This window comes from Phlebotomus argentipes, unplaced genomic scaffold (genome assembly GCF_947086385.1).
Source record: "Phlebotomus argentipes unplaced genomic scaffold, Phlebotomus argentipes genome assembly contig_6, whole genome shotgun sequence".
Classification (NCBI taxonomy): domain Eukaryota; kingdom Metazoa; phylum Arthropoda; class Insecta; order Diptera; family Psychodidae; genus Phlebotomus; species Phlebotomus argentipes.
This window is the reverse complement of record NW_026776145.1, coordinates 4,560,842-4,578,103: the sequence shown is the minus strand read 5'-3', so window position 1 is coordinate 4,578,103 and position 17,262 is coordinate 4,560,842. Positions and strand designations below refer to the sequence as shown.

General features: G+C 44.3%; 5 protein-coding genes across 5 annotated transcripts; 3 read left to right on the top strand and 2 right to left on the bottom strand.

Moving 5' to 3' along the window:
* Positions 1–189: 189 nt before the first annotated feature.
* On the bottom strand, positions 190–3,401 carry LOC132265466 (probable global transcription activator SNF2L1). Its single transcript, XM_059766188.1, has 4 exons — positions 3,208–3,401; positions 2,992–3,137; positions 1,028–2,933; positions 190–965 (listed from the first exon to the last, which is right to left on the bottom strand). Exons 1-4 carry the CDS (start codon positions 3,298–3,300, stop codon positions 510–512), a joined length of 2,601 nt encoding a protein of 866 aa, XP_059622171.1. The 5' UTR covers positions 3,301–3,401; the 3' UTR covers positions 190–509.
* Positions 3,402–3,457: 56 nt separating this feature from the next.
* On the bottom strand, positions 3,458–4,868 carry LOC132265472 (required for meiotic nuclear division protein 1 homolog). The gene is made up of 2 exons (XM_059766199.1): positions 3,763–4,868; positions 3,458–3,704 (listed from the first exon to the last, which is right to left on the bottom strand). The coding sequence occupies exons 1-2, from the start codon at positions 4,741–4,743 to the stop codon at positions 3,507–3,509; spliced, it is 1,179 nt and encodes a 392-aa protein (XP_059622182.1). The 5' UTR covers positions 4,744–4,868; the 3' UTR covers positions 3,458–3,506.
* Positions 4,869–4,912: 44 nt separating this feature from the next.
* Positions 4,913–6,102, top strand: LOC132265487 (dephospho-CoA kinase domain-containing protein). The gene is made up of 3 exons (XM_059766200.1): positions 4,913–5,122; positions 5,217–5,508; positions 5,584–6,102. The coding sequence occupies exons 1-3, from the start codon at positions 5,011–5,013 to the stop codon at positions 5,891–5,893; spliced, it is 714 nt and encodes a 237-aa protein (XP_059622183.1). The 5' UTR covers positions 4,913–5,010; the 3' UTR covers positions 5,894–6,102.
* A 96-nt stretch (positions 6,103–6,198) lies between these two features.
* Positions 6,199–8,270, top strand: LOC132265503 (uncharacterized). The gene is made up of 6 exons (XM_059766203.1): positions 6,199–6,329; positions 6,901–7,039; positions 7,115–7,170; positions 7,580–7,664; positions 7,866–8,009; positions 8,070–8,270. The coding sequence occupies exons 2-6, from the start codon at positions 6,945–6,947 to the stop codon at positions 8,176–8,178; spliced, it is 489 nt and encodes a 162-aa protein (XP_059622186.1). The 5' UTR covers positions 6,199–6,329; positions 6,901–6,944; the 3' UTR covers positions 8,179–8,270.
* A 586-nt stretch (positions 8,271–8,856) lies between these two features.
* On the top strand, positions 8,857–17,055 carry LOC132256741 (transforming growth factor-beta-induced protein ig-h3). Its single transcript, XM_059753268.1, has 8 exons — positions 8,857–9,147; positions 9,226–9,452; positions 9,739–9,946; positions 13,462–13,584; positions 13,653–13,920; positions 14,323–14,827; positions 15,598–16,521; positions 16,696–17,055. Exons 1-8 carry the CDS (start codon positions 9,074–9,076, stop codon positions 16,923–16,925), a joined length of 2,559 nt encoding a protein of 852 aa, XP_059609251.1. The 5' UTR covers positions 8,857–9,073; the 3' UTR covers positions 16,926–17,055.
* Positions 17,056–17,262: the final 207 nt, after the last annotated feature.

Genomic DNA, 17,262 nt, shown 5'->3' with positions numbered 1-17,262 from the left:
ACATCAAAAGTCGATGTTTTCGCTTTTTCGATGTGCGGCATCGCCGCGGACATCGCACTCTGGCGGGGAAAGGAATGACTGAATGTTTGAATAAGGACAGGGGGTTCCCCGATTTCTTCGCCCTTTTCATATATCGTTTGGAAAATAGGAAAGAAATAGTTGAAACAAGAGTTGAACAATTATCTCAAATATATACTTTATTAGTGGAGCATCGAGGAGTTAAGAAAATAATTATATTTGGACAGTTGTAAGTCTTTTTTTTCTGGGAATTACATTTTAAATACCGACGGCGTAGTGTTAAAATAATGCGACAAGCGCTTAGAATAGTTAGAACGACGAATTTCAAGATAATTAGATTTCTATTATATAATGTATTTTGAGTAGAACGAACTGGATTTACCAAGATTTACTTAAGAGTTAGAAAACATGGAGATAATTCATGTAAACATTGAAATAATAAATTTATAAAAATAATTCAGATTCGAAGTAGGTATTAGTGGAGAATAAGATTAATTTTCAGAACTAAGTGAAATAATGGATTGAGAGTCCCATGGAGACTCGAGTGGACCCTCGAGAGGAGAATCAGATGAAATTGTTATAGTCTCGATCGCTGCCTTCTTACTGGGCACATCACTGGCTTCGGCCGGATCCTCCGTATGAGGTCTCTTGAGCCCGCGATTGTTGATCTCCTCCAGGATCATTTCATAGCCTGGAATTTCGGTGTATCTCTCCCAGAACACCTTCCAATACTTCCTGACCGCCATCATACTTTGTCCAGGAATGCTCTTGCAGATTAAATCTATGTTGTCCTTTCCATAGCGAGCTGAAACTTCTATGAATCGTCTGAAGCTGCTATAATCCCAGTCCTTGAATGAATCGTGCAGGAGTTTGTCGTAGTCATCGCGCTCAGATCGCATCAGAGGTAGAGCAAACTGTATTTTCTTGTTCATTTCATTGCTATCTCCCTATAAAAAGACGAAACATTCTTCAATCTTCTGAAGATAAGTTGCGATTATCAATAAATTACCTCATACTGCATAGTCTTCATGTAATACAGCTTCTCCTTCTCGATGTAGTTTTGCAGGCGTTTATTAAAGAGCCAGAATGGCTTGTAGGTCTTCAGATAATACGGCATTCGCTCCAAACCAGACGCGTAGGTTGATAGGCAACGAGCTCGTCTCTTCCATCGCGGCATGTCGGGCTCCTGCTCCCTGAGAGTCTTACAGATCTGCTCTCTCTTCTCATTGAAATCCTCCCCGTCGAACTTGTATAGACTCTCGTACTTGTGGCGCAAAACTAGCTGATCCTGTCTGGTAGCCTCCTCTTGATCATGTCTCTTCTGGCATCGCACCAAAATCGTGTCCAAATCCTCCTCAGCCAGCGTCTCAGCCTTTCCCTCTAGATACATATTCATGTCCTTCATGACGATGTTCGACGGAAAATTTCGCTCATTCTTCAGACTCTGTTTGTGGATCAGCTTCTCGTCGAGAGTCATCTTCATCTCCGAATACTCAACGATTCGTTCATCCACTGACTTCTCCGCAATCAATTTGTACACACGCACTTGCTTCGTTTGGCCAATGCGATGAGCCCGATCTATTGCTTGGAGATCCATCTGGGGATTCCAGTCACTGTCGTAAATTATCACAACATCCGCCACGGAGAGATTGAGGCCCAGGCCACCGGCGCGAGTGGATAGGAGGAAGATTTGCTTGTCACTTCCAGCCCTTGTGAAAGACTCCAACTCAGCAGTGCGTGCCATTCCAGTCAGACTACCATCCAGGCGGCTGAATTTGTACCCTCTAAGCGTGCAGTAGTCCTCAAGGATGTCCATCATTTTTGTAAATTGGAAAAAGATCAGGATTCGCGAGCCCTCGGTCAAGTGACGCGCCACCAACTTGTCCATTATTATCATTTTGCCACTGTTCCTGATCAGATGCTCACCCGTTACGAACGGCGGCCCCTCTTCAGCTCCCTCAAACAAATACGGATGACTGGTACATTTGCGCAAGTGTATTAGAAGATTGTGCAGTGACTTCTTGTTGAGAATACCCTGACTGTCTCTCTCATATAACTCCTTCAGCAGAAGCTTTCGATACCACTCCAACTGCAGATCAGTCATGCCCACGTAGATCTTCAGCTCCTGCTTCGGCTTCAAATTTTTCTCCACATCCGCCTTGATTCGTCTCAGCATGAAAGGCTTGATTATGGCCCGAAGGCGATCAGTCACCATTTGATTATTAATACACTCCATACTCTCGAACCACCTATCGAAATCCTCGCCACTGTTGAAGATGTCTGGCATGAGGAAGTTCATCAGAGCCCACAACTCGTGAACGGTGTTGTGAATGGGCGTTCCAGTGAGGATCATCTTGTGATTCGTATGCAAAGTCCTCACTTTCTTAGCCCCCAAAGTGTTCTCGTTCTTAATCCTGTGTCCCTCATCCAGAATCACAGTGTGATACTTGATCCCCTGCAGCACATTTGTCTCCACATAAGTCATCTCGTAAGTGGTGACCAGGACGTCAAATTTCTTCGGCTTGATCACCTTCTGGACCTGCTCGTAACGCTCAGCCTTCGTTCCGTGGAGCTTCACGACTACCAGCGACGGACACCAGCGCTGGAACTCGTTTAGCCAGTTCTGCAGAGTGGACATGGGCACAATCACCAGGTACTTCAGCCGCTGCGACAGCCCTTTGGTAAAGTTGAGATACCCAATGAACGAGATAGTCTGCAGCGTTTTCCCGAGGCCCATTTCGTCGGCCAGAATCCCGTTGATGCCGTTCTCGTAGATGGAAATCATCCAGTTGAGCCCTTCCACTTGGTAATCCCTCATCTCGCCATTGTTGATGAAGTCCGGAGTGCTCATGAACTTCATCACAGACTTGGGCTCAGACTGTGAAGCGGAGCCCGTATTTTTCCCTACATTTTTGCTGAAGAGAGAAAAAACAAAAATAATTAACTTTTCAGAAACCATTACATTAACCTTACAATGCAGCTTCGGCCCGCCGGTCGCGTTTCTTGCTGTTGGTGATGAAGTGATCATAAATCTGGGTCTTCGAGATGAGATATTCAAGCCTTTTCTCCACATTTTGTTGCACATTGGCATTGAAAACAGCCTTCTCCTCGGCTTTATCCTGAAATGAAGAGAAGCAATTCGATATTCCATGATGGACGAAGTCAAGACAAACCTGAACGTGTCCTTACCAAACGCCGCTGTTCCTTTTTCTGCTTCAATGTTTTCTTCACCGAAGGCTCCAGAGTCTCAACGACAGGATCATCGGGAGCGTTCTGAGACATTTCCTCCTTCAATTTTCATTGACAAAATCAAAGAGAAACGAGAAAAATTGCATGAACACACGAACCACACAGAACAAAAAAACGCACTGAATTTCATCGCATACTGTAATTTTGTAATTCGATCGAGACCCGCTAGGCGAAAAACAAAGGCGGGAAAAGTTTCCTGTATTTATTCAGGTTATATGTCCTCTACCGATTCGCCGCTGTTAGTTGGAAGCAGGAACAAACGCAGCTTCCTGACCAGCATCCATGTATCTCTCAGCATAGTGGATGATCTCGAAGAGCACCTCCACCATAATCAGGATGATGATCATCCACTCAAGACGCACATGATGAGCATCATTGAGATTTGATGAAATAAGATCCGCCAGTTCAACACAATGATTCAATTTCTCGTTCATCACCTGGAAAATTTCATCATTATTAACGATTATTACAGACTTCGAGGATAATCCAGCTTGCCTTTGTCCTCCGAGAAATACTGAAGTATCCACAAGTCTGTGCGTAGAGGTTTTCGAGATGTTCTCGGTCCCAGTAGAAATCAGGCGTGTCCAGAAGATCGGAACTCAAGTTGATGAGGTGGCGAAGAGCAAACAATTCTCCTGTTTTGCGCAACATTTCCGCTCTGGACATTTTAATCTTCGACCCACGCTTTAAATCCTCCGTCACAAAGGCGATGGAATCGATATACTTATCCAGAGATGCTTCCCAAATGCCCAGCTTCACGGACAGAGACATTGCGTTGGAGAATGTGTATTTTTCAAGGTAGCTCTCCTCATCCCTGGTCAGCATGAAGAGTCCTCGCTTCAGATGGGCTGACAACTGGTCTGTAGACACGTAATTGTACACCATTTGCTCACTCTCTCCAGACACAGTATTGTCATCATAACTGTGCTGCTCGTACTGCTTTAGGAAGGACAAGACGTTGCTGCACTCCAGCTCACCGATGTTCCACAGAATCACTGTGCCCTCGCGAAAGAAGAAGATATCCCTGGGCTCCTTATCTACCTGATACTTTGCCGATACGTAGAGCACATCCGGATCCACGCCATTATCATCTGTGCAGATGAATTTCTTCGGCACGTACAGCTCCTGCTGCACCAAGCCACTGAGCAGCTTCTCAAGATCATACTCCTCAGCAGTGGCATAGGCTGTCACAGTAAAATTCCCATCCTCATGCACTTCTGTCTCTTCCGGACGCTTTTTCCTCACTGGACGCTTCTTCATCTGCAACGTTGAGATGTTCCCAATGGACTTCTGCCCCAGAAACCCACCCGTGCGGATGGTGGGCAGCTTCAGTGAACTGGAGAAAGTTGATTTAGGGACAAAAGTCGAGGAGAATCTCACAAACTGGACAGCCAAGCTGATCCTCGCTGGCTGATGTAAGCTCCCGGTGAAGTTTGAAATCACACATTTGGACAGCAATAATTTCACTGTATTCATTGTGTCAAGCTTTTTGTTAATCTCTCGCCTCGCTGTCACACCACAGATATCAGAAGTACCGCAGGAAAACCAAGGAAATTGATGGAAAAGTGCTGGTTGAAAATGCACAACAATCACACATGTTTTGGAACAAACAGTGCTGCCAACTGGACGGCGAGTCGTTACGTCATGAGTTTGGGCTGTCAAGAGAGCGGGATGTTCGTAAATTTTTCAGCGTGGTGAGCGCAGTGTTTTTTGTGAAAAATCCCCATTTTCCTGGACAAAAGGATGTTCCTCGTCGCTGTAACAGGTGGAATCGCCACGGGCAAGAGCACAGTGACTCAGGTGTTCAGGGACAATGGAATTCCAGTGATAGATGCCGATATAATAGCGAGAGCAGGTAAAATGAAATCTCGGGATTGTTTTTTTCCTGCTGTTTCTCGCGATAAAATACGTGGTGATAAGATAAATGGGGTGTCTTCGGTGTTTTGCAGTGGTGGAACCGGGGAAGCCCGCTTGGCAGAAGATCAAGATGGTGTTTGGGGACGGGGTGTTGACGCAGAGCGGCGAGATCGATCGGGAGGCTCTGGGGCGTCTCATCTTCAACAGCGCCGAGAAGAGGAAGATTCTCAATGAGATCACTCATCCGGAAATTCACCGGATCATGTACAAGCAGATCATCAAGTACTTCTTCCTGGGACATTCGTTCGTGGTGCTGGATCTGCCGCTGCTCTTCGAGACGGGTGTTATGCTCCAGTTTATCCACAAAATCATCACAGTCACATGGTCTGACATCGATTTTCGGGCGCGGTTTTCGGCGAGAAGAATCCTTAATCTGTGTCTTTTGTGGCTGTATTACAGTGAGGAGGACATGCAATTGACAAGACTGATGGACAGGAATCGCTTTTCCGAGGAGGATGCCAAGAAGAGGATCGCAGCTCAAATGCCGCTGCAGCACAAATGCGAGAAATCTCACTTTGTCATCGAGAATTCTGGATCAATTCGCGAGACTCAGGCGGAGACACTCAAGATCCTCGAGATGCTGCAGGAGAGCAATCATCACTGGAAGCTCAGGGGTATTCTGCTCACCACGGCGGCCATTCTCTTCTCGGGCATCGCCTGGTTCCTCCACCATCGATACAAAATTTTCACACTGCCCCAGATCCAGTAGATTCTGAGCAGCAGCACAGTGGCATTTCTTTCTTTTCCAGGATGATGGTGTCTTTATTTTGTTGGTTTTTTTTGACTACCTTTCTTATCCCTTTGTTGGTTCTTGCGAAATCCTCTCAACATCCCCGAATTCCATGTGCAAATATGTGATTCCCGCTAAAGTGGAACAAACTGCAAGTCATGAATATGAGATGATTTTTTCTCAAAACACTTTTTTCGTGTTTTTCTGGTCTGTGGGAGGATTTGATACGCAAAATGCTCCGTGGAAATGTTCTGATGACTACTTATGAATATCTTGCAGGTGTATTGATACAGATTGCACAAGTTTGACTGTATATGATGAGCAAATAGGAGAATTTCCCCATCAGCTTTAGCCTTTATAAGCAGGCAGGAAGGCATAGAGTTGAGCAGAAAAAGTTTGGATGCGGTCAGAAATAGTGAGTTGTTATTATTCTGTGGGTGTTCTTTCGCCGCATTCTATCGCTATTCAATGATGATGAGGCGACTCCATAAAAAAAATCCCCCTAATTTATGTGTGTGGCTCTTACGTGACACTTTTGCCGTGTTTGTTTTCATTTTCACGGCAACTCTCTGCCCAAATAACGTTGACTCATACTCGAAATTGAGTGAAAGATCTGTACCTATTTGCATGGAGAAGAGATGATTTCCCTCTGTGCCTTTCAACTGGAGAGAAATTATCAGAAATTGCTCAAAAGTGCATCAGAGTGGGTCATCTTAATACGCGGCTAAAAGCATTAAAAACCATCATAAAATAGAAAAATGAATGTTTATCGCTGTCGCGTTACTTCTTCCACGAATTCATCCATGAGTAAAGAGCTCAGTCAGTTCGGGAATGGCGCAAATAAAAATTTGCGCGATTTGTTCATGGTGCGGCCACAAAAAAGTAGTTTAGAACATTATGTTATTACTCGGCTTGTCGTAAAGTTGGAAATCAATTATAATCTCGCTTTGTCAACTGAATTGACTCAATTTTCCCTCATTTAACAGATATCCTTCGTGGAGTGAAGTCGTGTTTCAAAGTGTTGAAAATTATGAATTTCTCTGTTGTCCTGAGCATTTTTGCTATCCTCGTGATTGACAAGGCAGAAGGTGCGCCTCCTAATTGGTACACTAGTCCTGACTTCGGGTAAGTTCTATTACGTGAAAGGTGTGGAAGTGAAACAATGTATTTGAAATGGATTTTTATCTACACATTCCACAGAAATGAGTTATCGAAGTACATCAACGAGCAAGTTCAGCAGAGTTTGAGCGGTTTGAGTGAGTATCGAGTATGAATTTGTCCACGATTTGAAGAAAAGGAGGCAAGTTGAGGGTCAAGACATATGATGTGCTTGATTTGCAGAATTTGAAGTCACAGTTCAAGCCAATATTTTGATTTTAGTCTAGAAAAGATTGTCAAATCGAAGAGTAAACGCAAGAAATGTGGATGAGATGCTGCGCTAAAACGAAATAACCTTTTTGCTAAAGATTTAGAATAATTCTAATCGGATATTGGAATTTTGTTCTGATTGTTTACTTTCACGATGTCATTTTATACTTCTCAGCGTTATCAGGCAAATATTCTTGTCATTATAATAATGAATTTGACTCAACTTTGCTGACTTGTGTCATTCCATCTTCACTCATGATATTAATCACAAATTAAGATAGTTTCTTAAACTTCTAGAGGGTCTGGATAGGCTTCAAAATTTGGGTTCTGAAATTTCTCAATCTGTGCAGACACAATTGGACAATGAGTTCTGGTTCAAAGGGTAAGTTTAGGATGATTGTTGAATCTGCTTTTTCTCAAGTTGTTCATATGGTTTTAATTGGCTGAACGATTGCTTGATAACAGTCATAAACCTCAACATAATTGCTAGAAAGAACTATTAAGATTGAGAGTTGAGATTGTAAGAAAGACCTCTTGTAACGGAGGAAAGATAACTTTATATTGCATTCTTCGTATCTTCCAGGGAAAATGTCTGTGTTAAGGAAGAGGTGTCGGAAGTTCCCAGCTATAAGTCAAACGTAAATTACTATTATTCTACTGGAACCATTGGAATGCAAAACTCTCAAATTTGCCAGGGAACAAATAATGTTTTCACCTGCACTAAATTGTAAGTATAGAGAGAGATTTAACGATGAATTTTATGAATTAACTGAAAACTTTTCTGCAGTGAAACTACCGATGGCACAACTCGGAAGATCACTAAAATTTATACATGCTGTGAAAACTACAGTCTTGGCTATAATGGCGAGAAAAAGCGCTGCTTGAAAAATAACTAATTTCCACATTTAAACCTGATCGCCTTTCCTAATGGAATATTTCAGACAAATTGAGAGATTTTTTTTGTCATGCAATAAAATAATGGAACAATTTTCAATTTCTCATTCGCCCTATCCTTGACTCTGTGCTGAAGAATGTTCCTTTTTTGCCAGATATGCGGAGTAGAATAGAATGTATAGCGGATTGGTTTGGAGTGACAAAAAACGGCGACAATTCATTTAAAGTGGAGGAATGAATGGCGTGCAAAAAGTGCGAGATTGGCAATTAAAAGCAACAATATTTCTTCGGTTTCAGCCGATGAATCCGCTCCGTTGTGACTAATTGCTCACATTTGGTTTCTATGAAGCATTCTTCATTGCATTCTTCATCGAAGAAGAGCGTCAATTGTAAATAAATGAGCTCTTGGGAGTGTGCAGCAGAAGTGAGACTTTGTCAAGGCAATTTACGCCACGATCACGATCAGTTGTAACATTCAGGAAAACATTCCTGGCCGAGATGCTCAACTTGTGTCGCGCGATTGCTGTTGTTTTGATTAATTTTGCCAGTTTGAAAGATTTCTTTGCAGAGTCGCGATCGCGATCAGCGATCGTTCTTGCCTAGTGGCTTCTCCAGGCGCGCACGATCGCGTTTGTGTGTAGCTGTGATTATAAATACGAGCTCCAGGCCCAGAGGCCCAAGCAGTTGAGCCCAACAAAGCGTCGAGGCAACACTGCAGCCCGTTCATCAGCCGTGCTTTCTTCTGCTTTCTTCTCCAGCCAGTGATCACAGTGCGTGGCCGGAGAAGTGTGGTTTTCCGTGGCAATTGTGTGTGGCATCTCAAGTGAATCAAGAGGAAAAAGTTTCTTGCTGTGAAATTGTGAGGTGAAGAGAGTGAGAGACGAGCCCAGAGGGAAAATGGAGCGTTTCCCTTCAATTTCTCTCCTTATCGTGGCCGCTTTGGCTGCACTTGTGGCCAGCGAGGAGTTTGAGTAAATATCAAATGATGAGAATTACGTGAAATTGTGATGTGAAGTAAGAGAGTTATAATTCAATTGTGTGCTCCGCAGCGATGTGGCTCGAGCTGCATCACCTGGCTTCGCCGATGGCTTCAACCAGTGGCACTCTGGCTTGCTGGACTTCAGTGGGACGCAGGGACTCTTCTGGCCGCACCAGCTGGAGCCGGCGTTCCGCGATGGGAGCAGCTTTGGGCCGCGTCAGCCCGCCGTTGAGCACATCCCAGTGAAGGCTGACGAGACCGCGGACGGGAAGCCAGAAGGCGACACCGAGCCTCTGGGTGAGTCCCATGCGATTGTTCTCGACATTGTTGCGCACTTCCGCAAGAATTCAATTGCAAGATCGACAGATCGATGAGATCTTACGGGAAGCACTTAACTGCAATCCATAAATTTTTTCACATTCACTGATCATCTTCAAGAATATAGAGACTCGATATTGCATGAGTTGTTCAATTTAGAAAACATGCACATAACTTTCCTATTTCCTCAATTCACCTTGAATTGTTGGTAATTTTCGGACAAATCACACTGATTTCCACACAAAATATCACCCTTTTTTTGCAGACGTGGAATTCATCAGCGGAACCGTTGGCAATCCGGATGACACTCAAGTGCAGATTGAGAATCGTCCGCCAGTGCAATCCTATCCGTCTTTCGGCGCCGGATTTGGAGACACTCTCTTCCAGCACACCTTCACGAACTTCCCCGGATTCAACAACTTCTTCCCAGGCTTTGGCTTCAACACTCCGCAATTCAATCCCTGGTGGAGAGGGTGAGTCACACAGATATGCAGATCACTTCCGTGATGTCCTTTTCATGATCCAGAGCTCTTCTACACTTTTAATTCAGCGACTTTGTTGTACTTTGTCTCGCCTCTAATTTATGCACATCTTCTGCACACTTCCTCGTGCATAATCAGAAGCGCATCTCGTTGTGCAATGGCATCTTTTCCGGCTCAAGTCGCGCTGCATCAACTGAAGAGTCTCGGGAGAAATTTAATTATTTCGGTAGAGCATATTTTCAAAAGCACGATTGAGTGAGTTTCTGTGTCCGACTGAACTCTCGATCACTCATGTCCAAATAGACCGTGAGAGGAGATTTTTTGAGAGGTTTTGCTTTTACTCAACCTCTTCTTTGTCTGCACTTAGCATTTCATCTCGCGATCTTAAGCCGAAAAAATACCACTTGAAGACCCTCAAATGGACACATTTTCTCACTGTGCGCGCTGCGATTTTGAACAGCGATTTCATGACCTTTCCACAGCCGCACAGGAATACAATTCGTCTCTATGCATCATGACAATTAAGTGCGCGCCTCAGAGGGGCATTTTATCGCTATGGTGCGGCAAAATTGTGAATTCTTCGTCGACATTGAATTACCGCTAATTTTTTCTACACACCAAAATCGACAATGTGTCGCAATTTTCACTGCGATCGCCGGAAAGATCGGGTCATGGTGTTTCGCATGTGCCCACATCACCTCATAAATTCTCACCCGGTTCCATGTCGAGCTCTATCACCGAACGCCTCCCTGAACATCGCTCTTCAGAACGCTCGAAAACTCGAGAGTGTTCCAGATCAGTGCAGAATGTGTGGCGCGTCACTTATTCAATTGAATTTGATGGAATAATTCATGAAAAGTCGACAATTACATCAGATGCCACTCTTGAATTGCGCACTGTGTTTTTTGGGGAGGGAATCTCTCTTTTGTCTCCGGGCGCGCACAAAGAAGCGGGAAATTTATGTGGGAGATTAAAGAATTCAACTCCGTGTGAACTTTCGTGGGGAGATTTGCATTACAAATGATAATTTTTGTGCGTGATCTTGCAATATGTCTGCCTTGCAGAGCAATCTGAGGTGTTTTTGGATGATCTTCCTGTTATTTAAACGGTTAAAAATACTAAAATCAATTTCCAAATAGGAAGAGATTTGCCAATTCTGTTTACTCTCCTAATCACATCAATAACAAACGATGTTTTTCTGCTCTAATCGCCGTTAAATGGGTATTTAGTAAGAAATGTTGCGAAAGAAATCAAAACATTTAAAGTCAGGGGAATAAAAGCATTAAGTGATTAAATCGGAAAAAACTCCCAGCAATTGAATCAAATTATAATAATAGCACGTGTGCATCAGGGAAATGTATGTCGAAAGATCGCCTCTCAATCGCTTGTGGGAGGGCAAAAATTATGCCTTTTTTGCCAGCTGTGAATTACATTGGCCTCCAGCCGAAAAGAATCGTACACTCTCAAGTGAAATGTGGAGAAAAAATGCGCGAAAGTGCGCAGAAATTGATAATTTCATAAATCCACATACGCGATCACGATAATGACGAAGTTTCTCTTGCCTATGCTTTTCTATGTCATCAAGTTCATCGGATAGCTAATTTCTAAAGAGAGACAAAGGCAATTTGGGTGTGAAGAGGCCCACCAGAATGGCTCCTTGATGCAAATGAACAATTGCACGCATGTGTGATTTTCTATGACCTCGAAAGAGTGTGTCTCACCTCACCAGAAATTTTCCCCTGGCCGACAACACGAGCTCTCACTCGAAATGGTGCGTCACATCATCCTAATTCCACCCAGAGTGACATCCATTAAGCCAACTTCCTCAATTTAGAGTCATTGTGGCGTTCCCGACAACCCTCAGTCCGTGTTTTTGCCAGCTCGATCGCCGATCAATCTCGACTTCGGACACTCGAGAGATCGCGCAGCGTCTTTGTCTCTGCGTGGGTCAGAGACATTTGCGCAAATTACCGTTAAACTCTTGCAACTTTTGTCACGAAAGATCACGCCGGATGATCTTTCCGAGAGTCCCAGAGAATTACCACTCATTGTCACCACTTTGTCAATCGCCTGAGTCAATTTCACGCTTCCACGTTCACTGATGAGATTTCACATTTCACCTGTACCCATTACCTTGATTTTCTCACGAAATACACGATTGAGAACACTTTTCACCGCCAGCCATTGTGCGCGGCGGAAGGAAGCGTCGATTTACCGAAAAACACCGCGGTTTTCAGGCGCACTCGTGATCACGGGAAATTTACACTCGAGGTGAAGTTTAAGCAGAGATCTGAAAAGATGAATGAGCCAAGATTATTTCTGGAAGTCCGCATTGCAAAGATCACTGCATATTCACGACTTATCATTTGCATATTCTATCACAATTGTAATTATTTGAAACTTTTAAGTCTACTCTGAATAGAAATGCAGCAGATTCTGACAATAATCTCTCACGAATCTTTGTCATCAAAGCACGCTCTTGAATACACAATCCAAATTTATTTATAAAATCTTGTGACTCAGCTGGAAATATTTTCACTTTTTTTTCAATTGGAAGAATTGAACAATAACTTTAAACTTTCTTAACTTCTTTTACTTCGATTATGGAGATTCGGGAAGCTCTCACAATAAATAACACAATACAACTATGCAAAAATATATTTCCAAGTTTTAGAATCGTTCGAAAATCTTAGAAAATGAGTCTTTCTCAAGCTCCAAAATCACAATTAATCATATGATTGATGAATATTCAGCACAGAGTGTGTGGATATGAATTCCTTTTCTGTATTTCGTGAGAGTTTTCCGATTGATGAATTTATGAAGACACTTTGATTGTAACACATCGCTGGAAGTAAGAATTAGCAAGAGTTAATATCATTTTAATGCTACACTTGGCGTCATTTCCGCAACCAAACGATCGGCAAAGTCAATTTTGAGTGAATATATTAAATATCACGAAAATTTGTGCTTCATTCGCAATGACTTTTACCACACGTTTTGCTGAATTCGTGGCATTTGAAGCCGAAGAGGCAATTGAGCTGCAGACATGCAATTTTTCTGTGAACTCTTTCAAATATTTTGTGCTCTGCAATTATTTCTCACTGGCGAACGGATGTCTTTGCACGCTGGGGCCTTGGGGGTCCGTTAGCGCTTAATTACTCTTGAATTGGGTCGACTTTTGGCAAATGTGCGGGTCTGGTGAAATTGACTGTGAGTCCCAGAAACCAGAGATGAGGTCGCATCGAAGTCGAGAGATAGTGAATTGGCTGATTCTTTCTCTGTTGAAAGGGCACTGCTTTTTTGATAATGCCTTATCAGGGGTTATTAGGTGTCATGTTGTGCATTAAAATGCCGTCTTTCTCTCGCTTCTTTCTGTGTGTGTGTGTGTGTGTGTGTGTGTGTGTGTGTGTGTGTGTATGAGGAAATTTCGAGACAAGTCAATAAATAAATCAGTGGAATTCTTTGGGTATTTTTTCAAGTGGAAATCCCAATGTTTTGTCTTATAGACCAAATGTGTGCACGGAGAAGGAGGAGGACGTCGAGGAGTGGGACAGAGATATGCTCTCTGGGCTGTCTTTGAACTTCGAGTCGTGCGTTGAGAAGCCCAACAAGCACGTCTGCAAGACAATGTGAGTTGAAGTGCCGCGGCCAAGCGACAAGATCAGCAGCATAATTGCTATGTATTTTCCCATTGCAGCTCTAATCGCAACGGGCAGAAGTACACGGTGACCGTTACTCACAAGTGCTGCCACGGATTCGAGAGGGCCAGGGAAGGCGGACGTCATGCCACGTGCAAGAAGGTCGATCTTCACTCCGTCGAGGAGACGGCAGAGAGTCTGGGAGCCAAGGAGTTCATGAGGAGTGTGAAGAACAATGGCCTGACCGAGAAGATCACCGAAAATATCACAATGTTTGTCCCTCTGGATTCCGCTTTCACGGACTTCTCTGAGAAGATGTTTGAGTCGGTGAGTTTACAAGCACTTTTGGCGCATTGCCATTGCTCGAGTGTTTGATTGTCTGGGGTTGTTTTGCATGCAGATGATGAGACATCGCGTGAATAGTTCATTTAACAAAGAAATTAGCAAGTCTATTTGCCATTTTTATTTTGCATTTTTTCCTCCTCTCAGTCGTTATTCCCAATGGGGCATAATATATTTTAATTTCTCACAAATCGATATGCCATGTTTGTAGTAATTTTCTATAGCTTTCCATCTTCGGCTTATTGTTGTCTCTAGAAAAAGCACATGACTCTCTGTTGACTGTATTGATTCTGAGAATTGGCTGATTTATGGCACTTGTTTGCATTTCTGAGGGGGAGTTCAAAGTCACCCAAAAACGGTAGAAAGTAAGAGAATTCTCTCTTCCAGAATCTCGTTGTCCTCCCACTCTCGAGGAGTCGCCGCGCCACCAAGGACGTGTCCGGAATCACGACGAGGGAACTCGCTCTGGCGCACATTGTGGACGGATTCGTGAGGATTGAGGATGTGCAGAACGAACAACTTTTGACCACTTCCTTCGAGAACTCCACCATCCGCATGAACATCTTCCCACGCCCGCCTCACTTCGATAGCCACGATTTCCGCTACACCGCCAATTGTGCGCCTCTCCTGAAGGTCAACAAAGTGGCCACGAACGGCATTGTGCACGTTGTGGAGAAAGTTCTACCGCCCGTGACGCAGAACATCCTGGAACTGATTGAGGGACGCAGCGACATGACGATCCTGCGCACGGTGCTGCAGAAGACGGAGCTGGACAAGATGCTGGGAGAGGAGGGCAAGTCCTTCACGCTATTCGCGCCCACAGACAGCGCCTTCGAGAAGCTGGAGCCCCACCTAAGACGCACCATCAAAGAGGGAAATGGCTGTGCCACAAGTAAGTCCCATTGTCTCTCAGCCGCCCATCATTACGCATTCAGGTCACACACGACACTCATCCATGTCTTTCCGGAGCGAGAAATGCTCCCCGAGAGTGTGATGATTGCTCTGCTCAGTTCAGTGAAGCGCATGAAGGCATGACAATATTAAAGTGGATATCTGTTTACGCAGAGGATCGTAAATTTGCACACGATATACCTTCAAATGACCGTTACTTAATGTAGAAAAAATTACATAAGAACAACATTCTCTAATTAGCGGCAGATTTACGCTCGCTCTGCCTTTTATTCTTGACTTTAATGACACATTTAGAGAGTCAAGAACAAATATTTATCGCGCTTGTAGAAATAAAAGTTCTCGATTCTGAGATAATAACACAGCTATGGTCTCGGCTTTATTGTTTTACCTATATAGCAAGATTAGGTCGGAATGAAGCTATTTCATGGCTAAGAATGATCTGAAATAATATTTCTAAACTCTTCCCAGGTTAACTGAAGCTTATTCAGGCATTCAACGTTATGATTAATGAACTATTACATGGCTTTATGTCCTTTTGACCTAAAAATTCAATTTTCCGATTTTATGACGCCTTTAGAATACGCGTGACTTAATTGTCTTACTGTAACAAACAATAGAAATAGTCTTATAATTAATGATCCATAGAAAAAATTCGCATTATTTTTAAATTCATCGCCATTTTATGATCTATTAAATCTTGCAATGTTTGTAAGTTCTTGAAACGGTCACTAAACTGTGTGCTTGTTCCAGATATCCTGAAGAATCACATTCTGGATTTGACTTTCTGCTCCTGCGCTGTTCTGAACACGGTCATGACCAACACGTACAATTTGCTGGACCAGAAGATGACCTTCGAACGCGTGGAGGCTGAGAAGGCGACTGAGGAGTCTGAGATCGCCGACATGACGGCCACCAAGGAGATCACAGTGAATGGCATGGCCAAGATGACGGAATCCGACATCATGGCGACGAACGGCGTGATTCACGTGATCGACAATGTGATTCCCACGGAGTCAGGCATGCCCATCACTTCCATGCTCTCCTCGCAGAACCTCACCACGTTCAAGCGTCTTCTGGCGGCTTCTGGTCGTGAGGAGGAATTCGAGATGTTGTCCAACGTGAGCTTCTTCGTGCCCTCTAACAGAGCTCTGGCCGGAAGCCAGTGGGAGAAAGAGCTGGAGGAGAATCCTAGCGGGTTGAAGGACAATGAGGAGCTCATCCGCTTCCTCAACTATCACGTGGGAGTACCTCTCATCAAGACATGCGATCTCAACGACGACATGATCCGCACCAAGACCGGGGAGGATCTCCGAGTGAATCTCTACGCCACGCACCCAGTCTTCTCGAATGTGATGAACCGCGCCACTGTGAACTGCGCTCGTCTGATTCACTTCGATGACGAGAGTTGTGGTGCAGTGTTGCATCAAGTGGACAAGGTTCTGGAGCCGCCCACGAAGAGTCTCCTGGAGATTCTGGACTCTACCGAGAAGTACAGCATGTGGCGGGATTTCGTGCGCTCCACGAATTTGACGAGCCTCCTTGAGGACACGGAGCACGACTACACGATCATGGTTCCCACGAATGAGGTGTTCAGGGAGCTGCGCGAGTGGTACGAGGAGAAAATGAGCAAGCCCGAGGAGGCGGAGATGATCGTGAAGAACCACATGCTTACAGGTAAACAGGAAACTGAGTGGAGGAGAATTTGTCAATAGAGAAGGTGTAAAGAGATTCTTTCTCTCGTTAGCGAGTCGAAGATCACTGTTTGCTTGAGCCTAATCAATAATAGAGAGGCACACTCGAGGGCGCTAAGAAGCGTACAAATAAGCATTCTTCTAATCTGTCTTTCAGATGTGCTCTGCTGCGCCGGAATCGTCCCATCTGACTGGCCGTTCGTGCGCACTATCGAAGCCCTGAGCGGCCGACCTCTTCGCATCGACCGCGGTCGCCGGCCGGTTGTGGCGAACGCCGGCGTAACCAAATGTGATGTCGTGGCCAAGAACGGCGTCTTGCACGAGATTAACGATGTGATCATCCCCAAGGAGCGCCAGCGGACGCCCGTGTCGTCCTTCTTCTGGTGAGACGCCGCCCTCCCACCCATCTAAATTATACAGCAGCCGCGCCCCAGCAGCTCATCTCTTACGTTTAAGCACGCAGATTTATGTTTATTTGATCTACTAAGTGGATGGCAAATAAATTGTGAGACAAAGAGGCGTTCTTTTGCTTTTGACTGCCAGTTCAAGGTTGCCGAAGAATTTTTTGATTTCTTATTGAGACACTTCTGGACACTCTCAATATATCGGTCAATTAGACTAATTGAAGAGGCGTCGTGGCCTTTCTGCCCGGCCAAAACAAACAGTCGTTTATCAGATGTGCTTGACTTGCGACCTCTTCAATCTGGGGGATTTTCATAGGAGT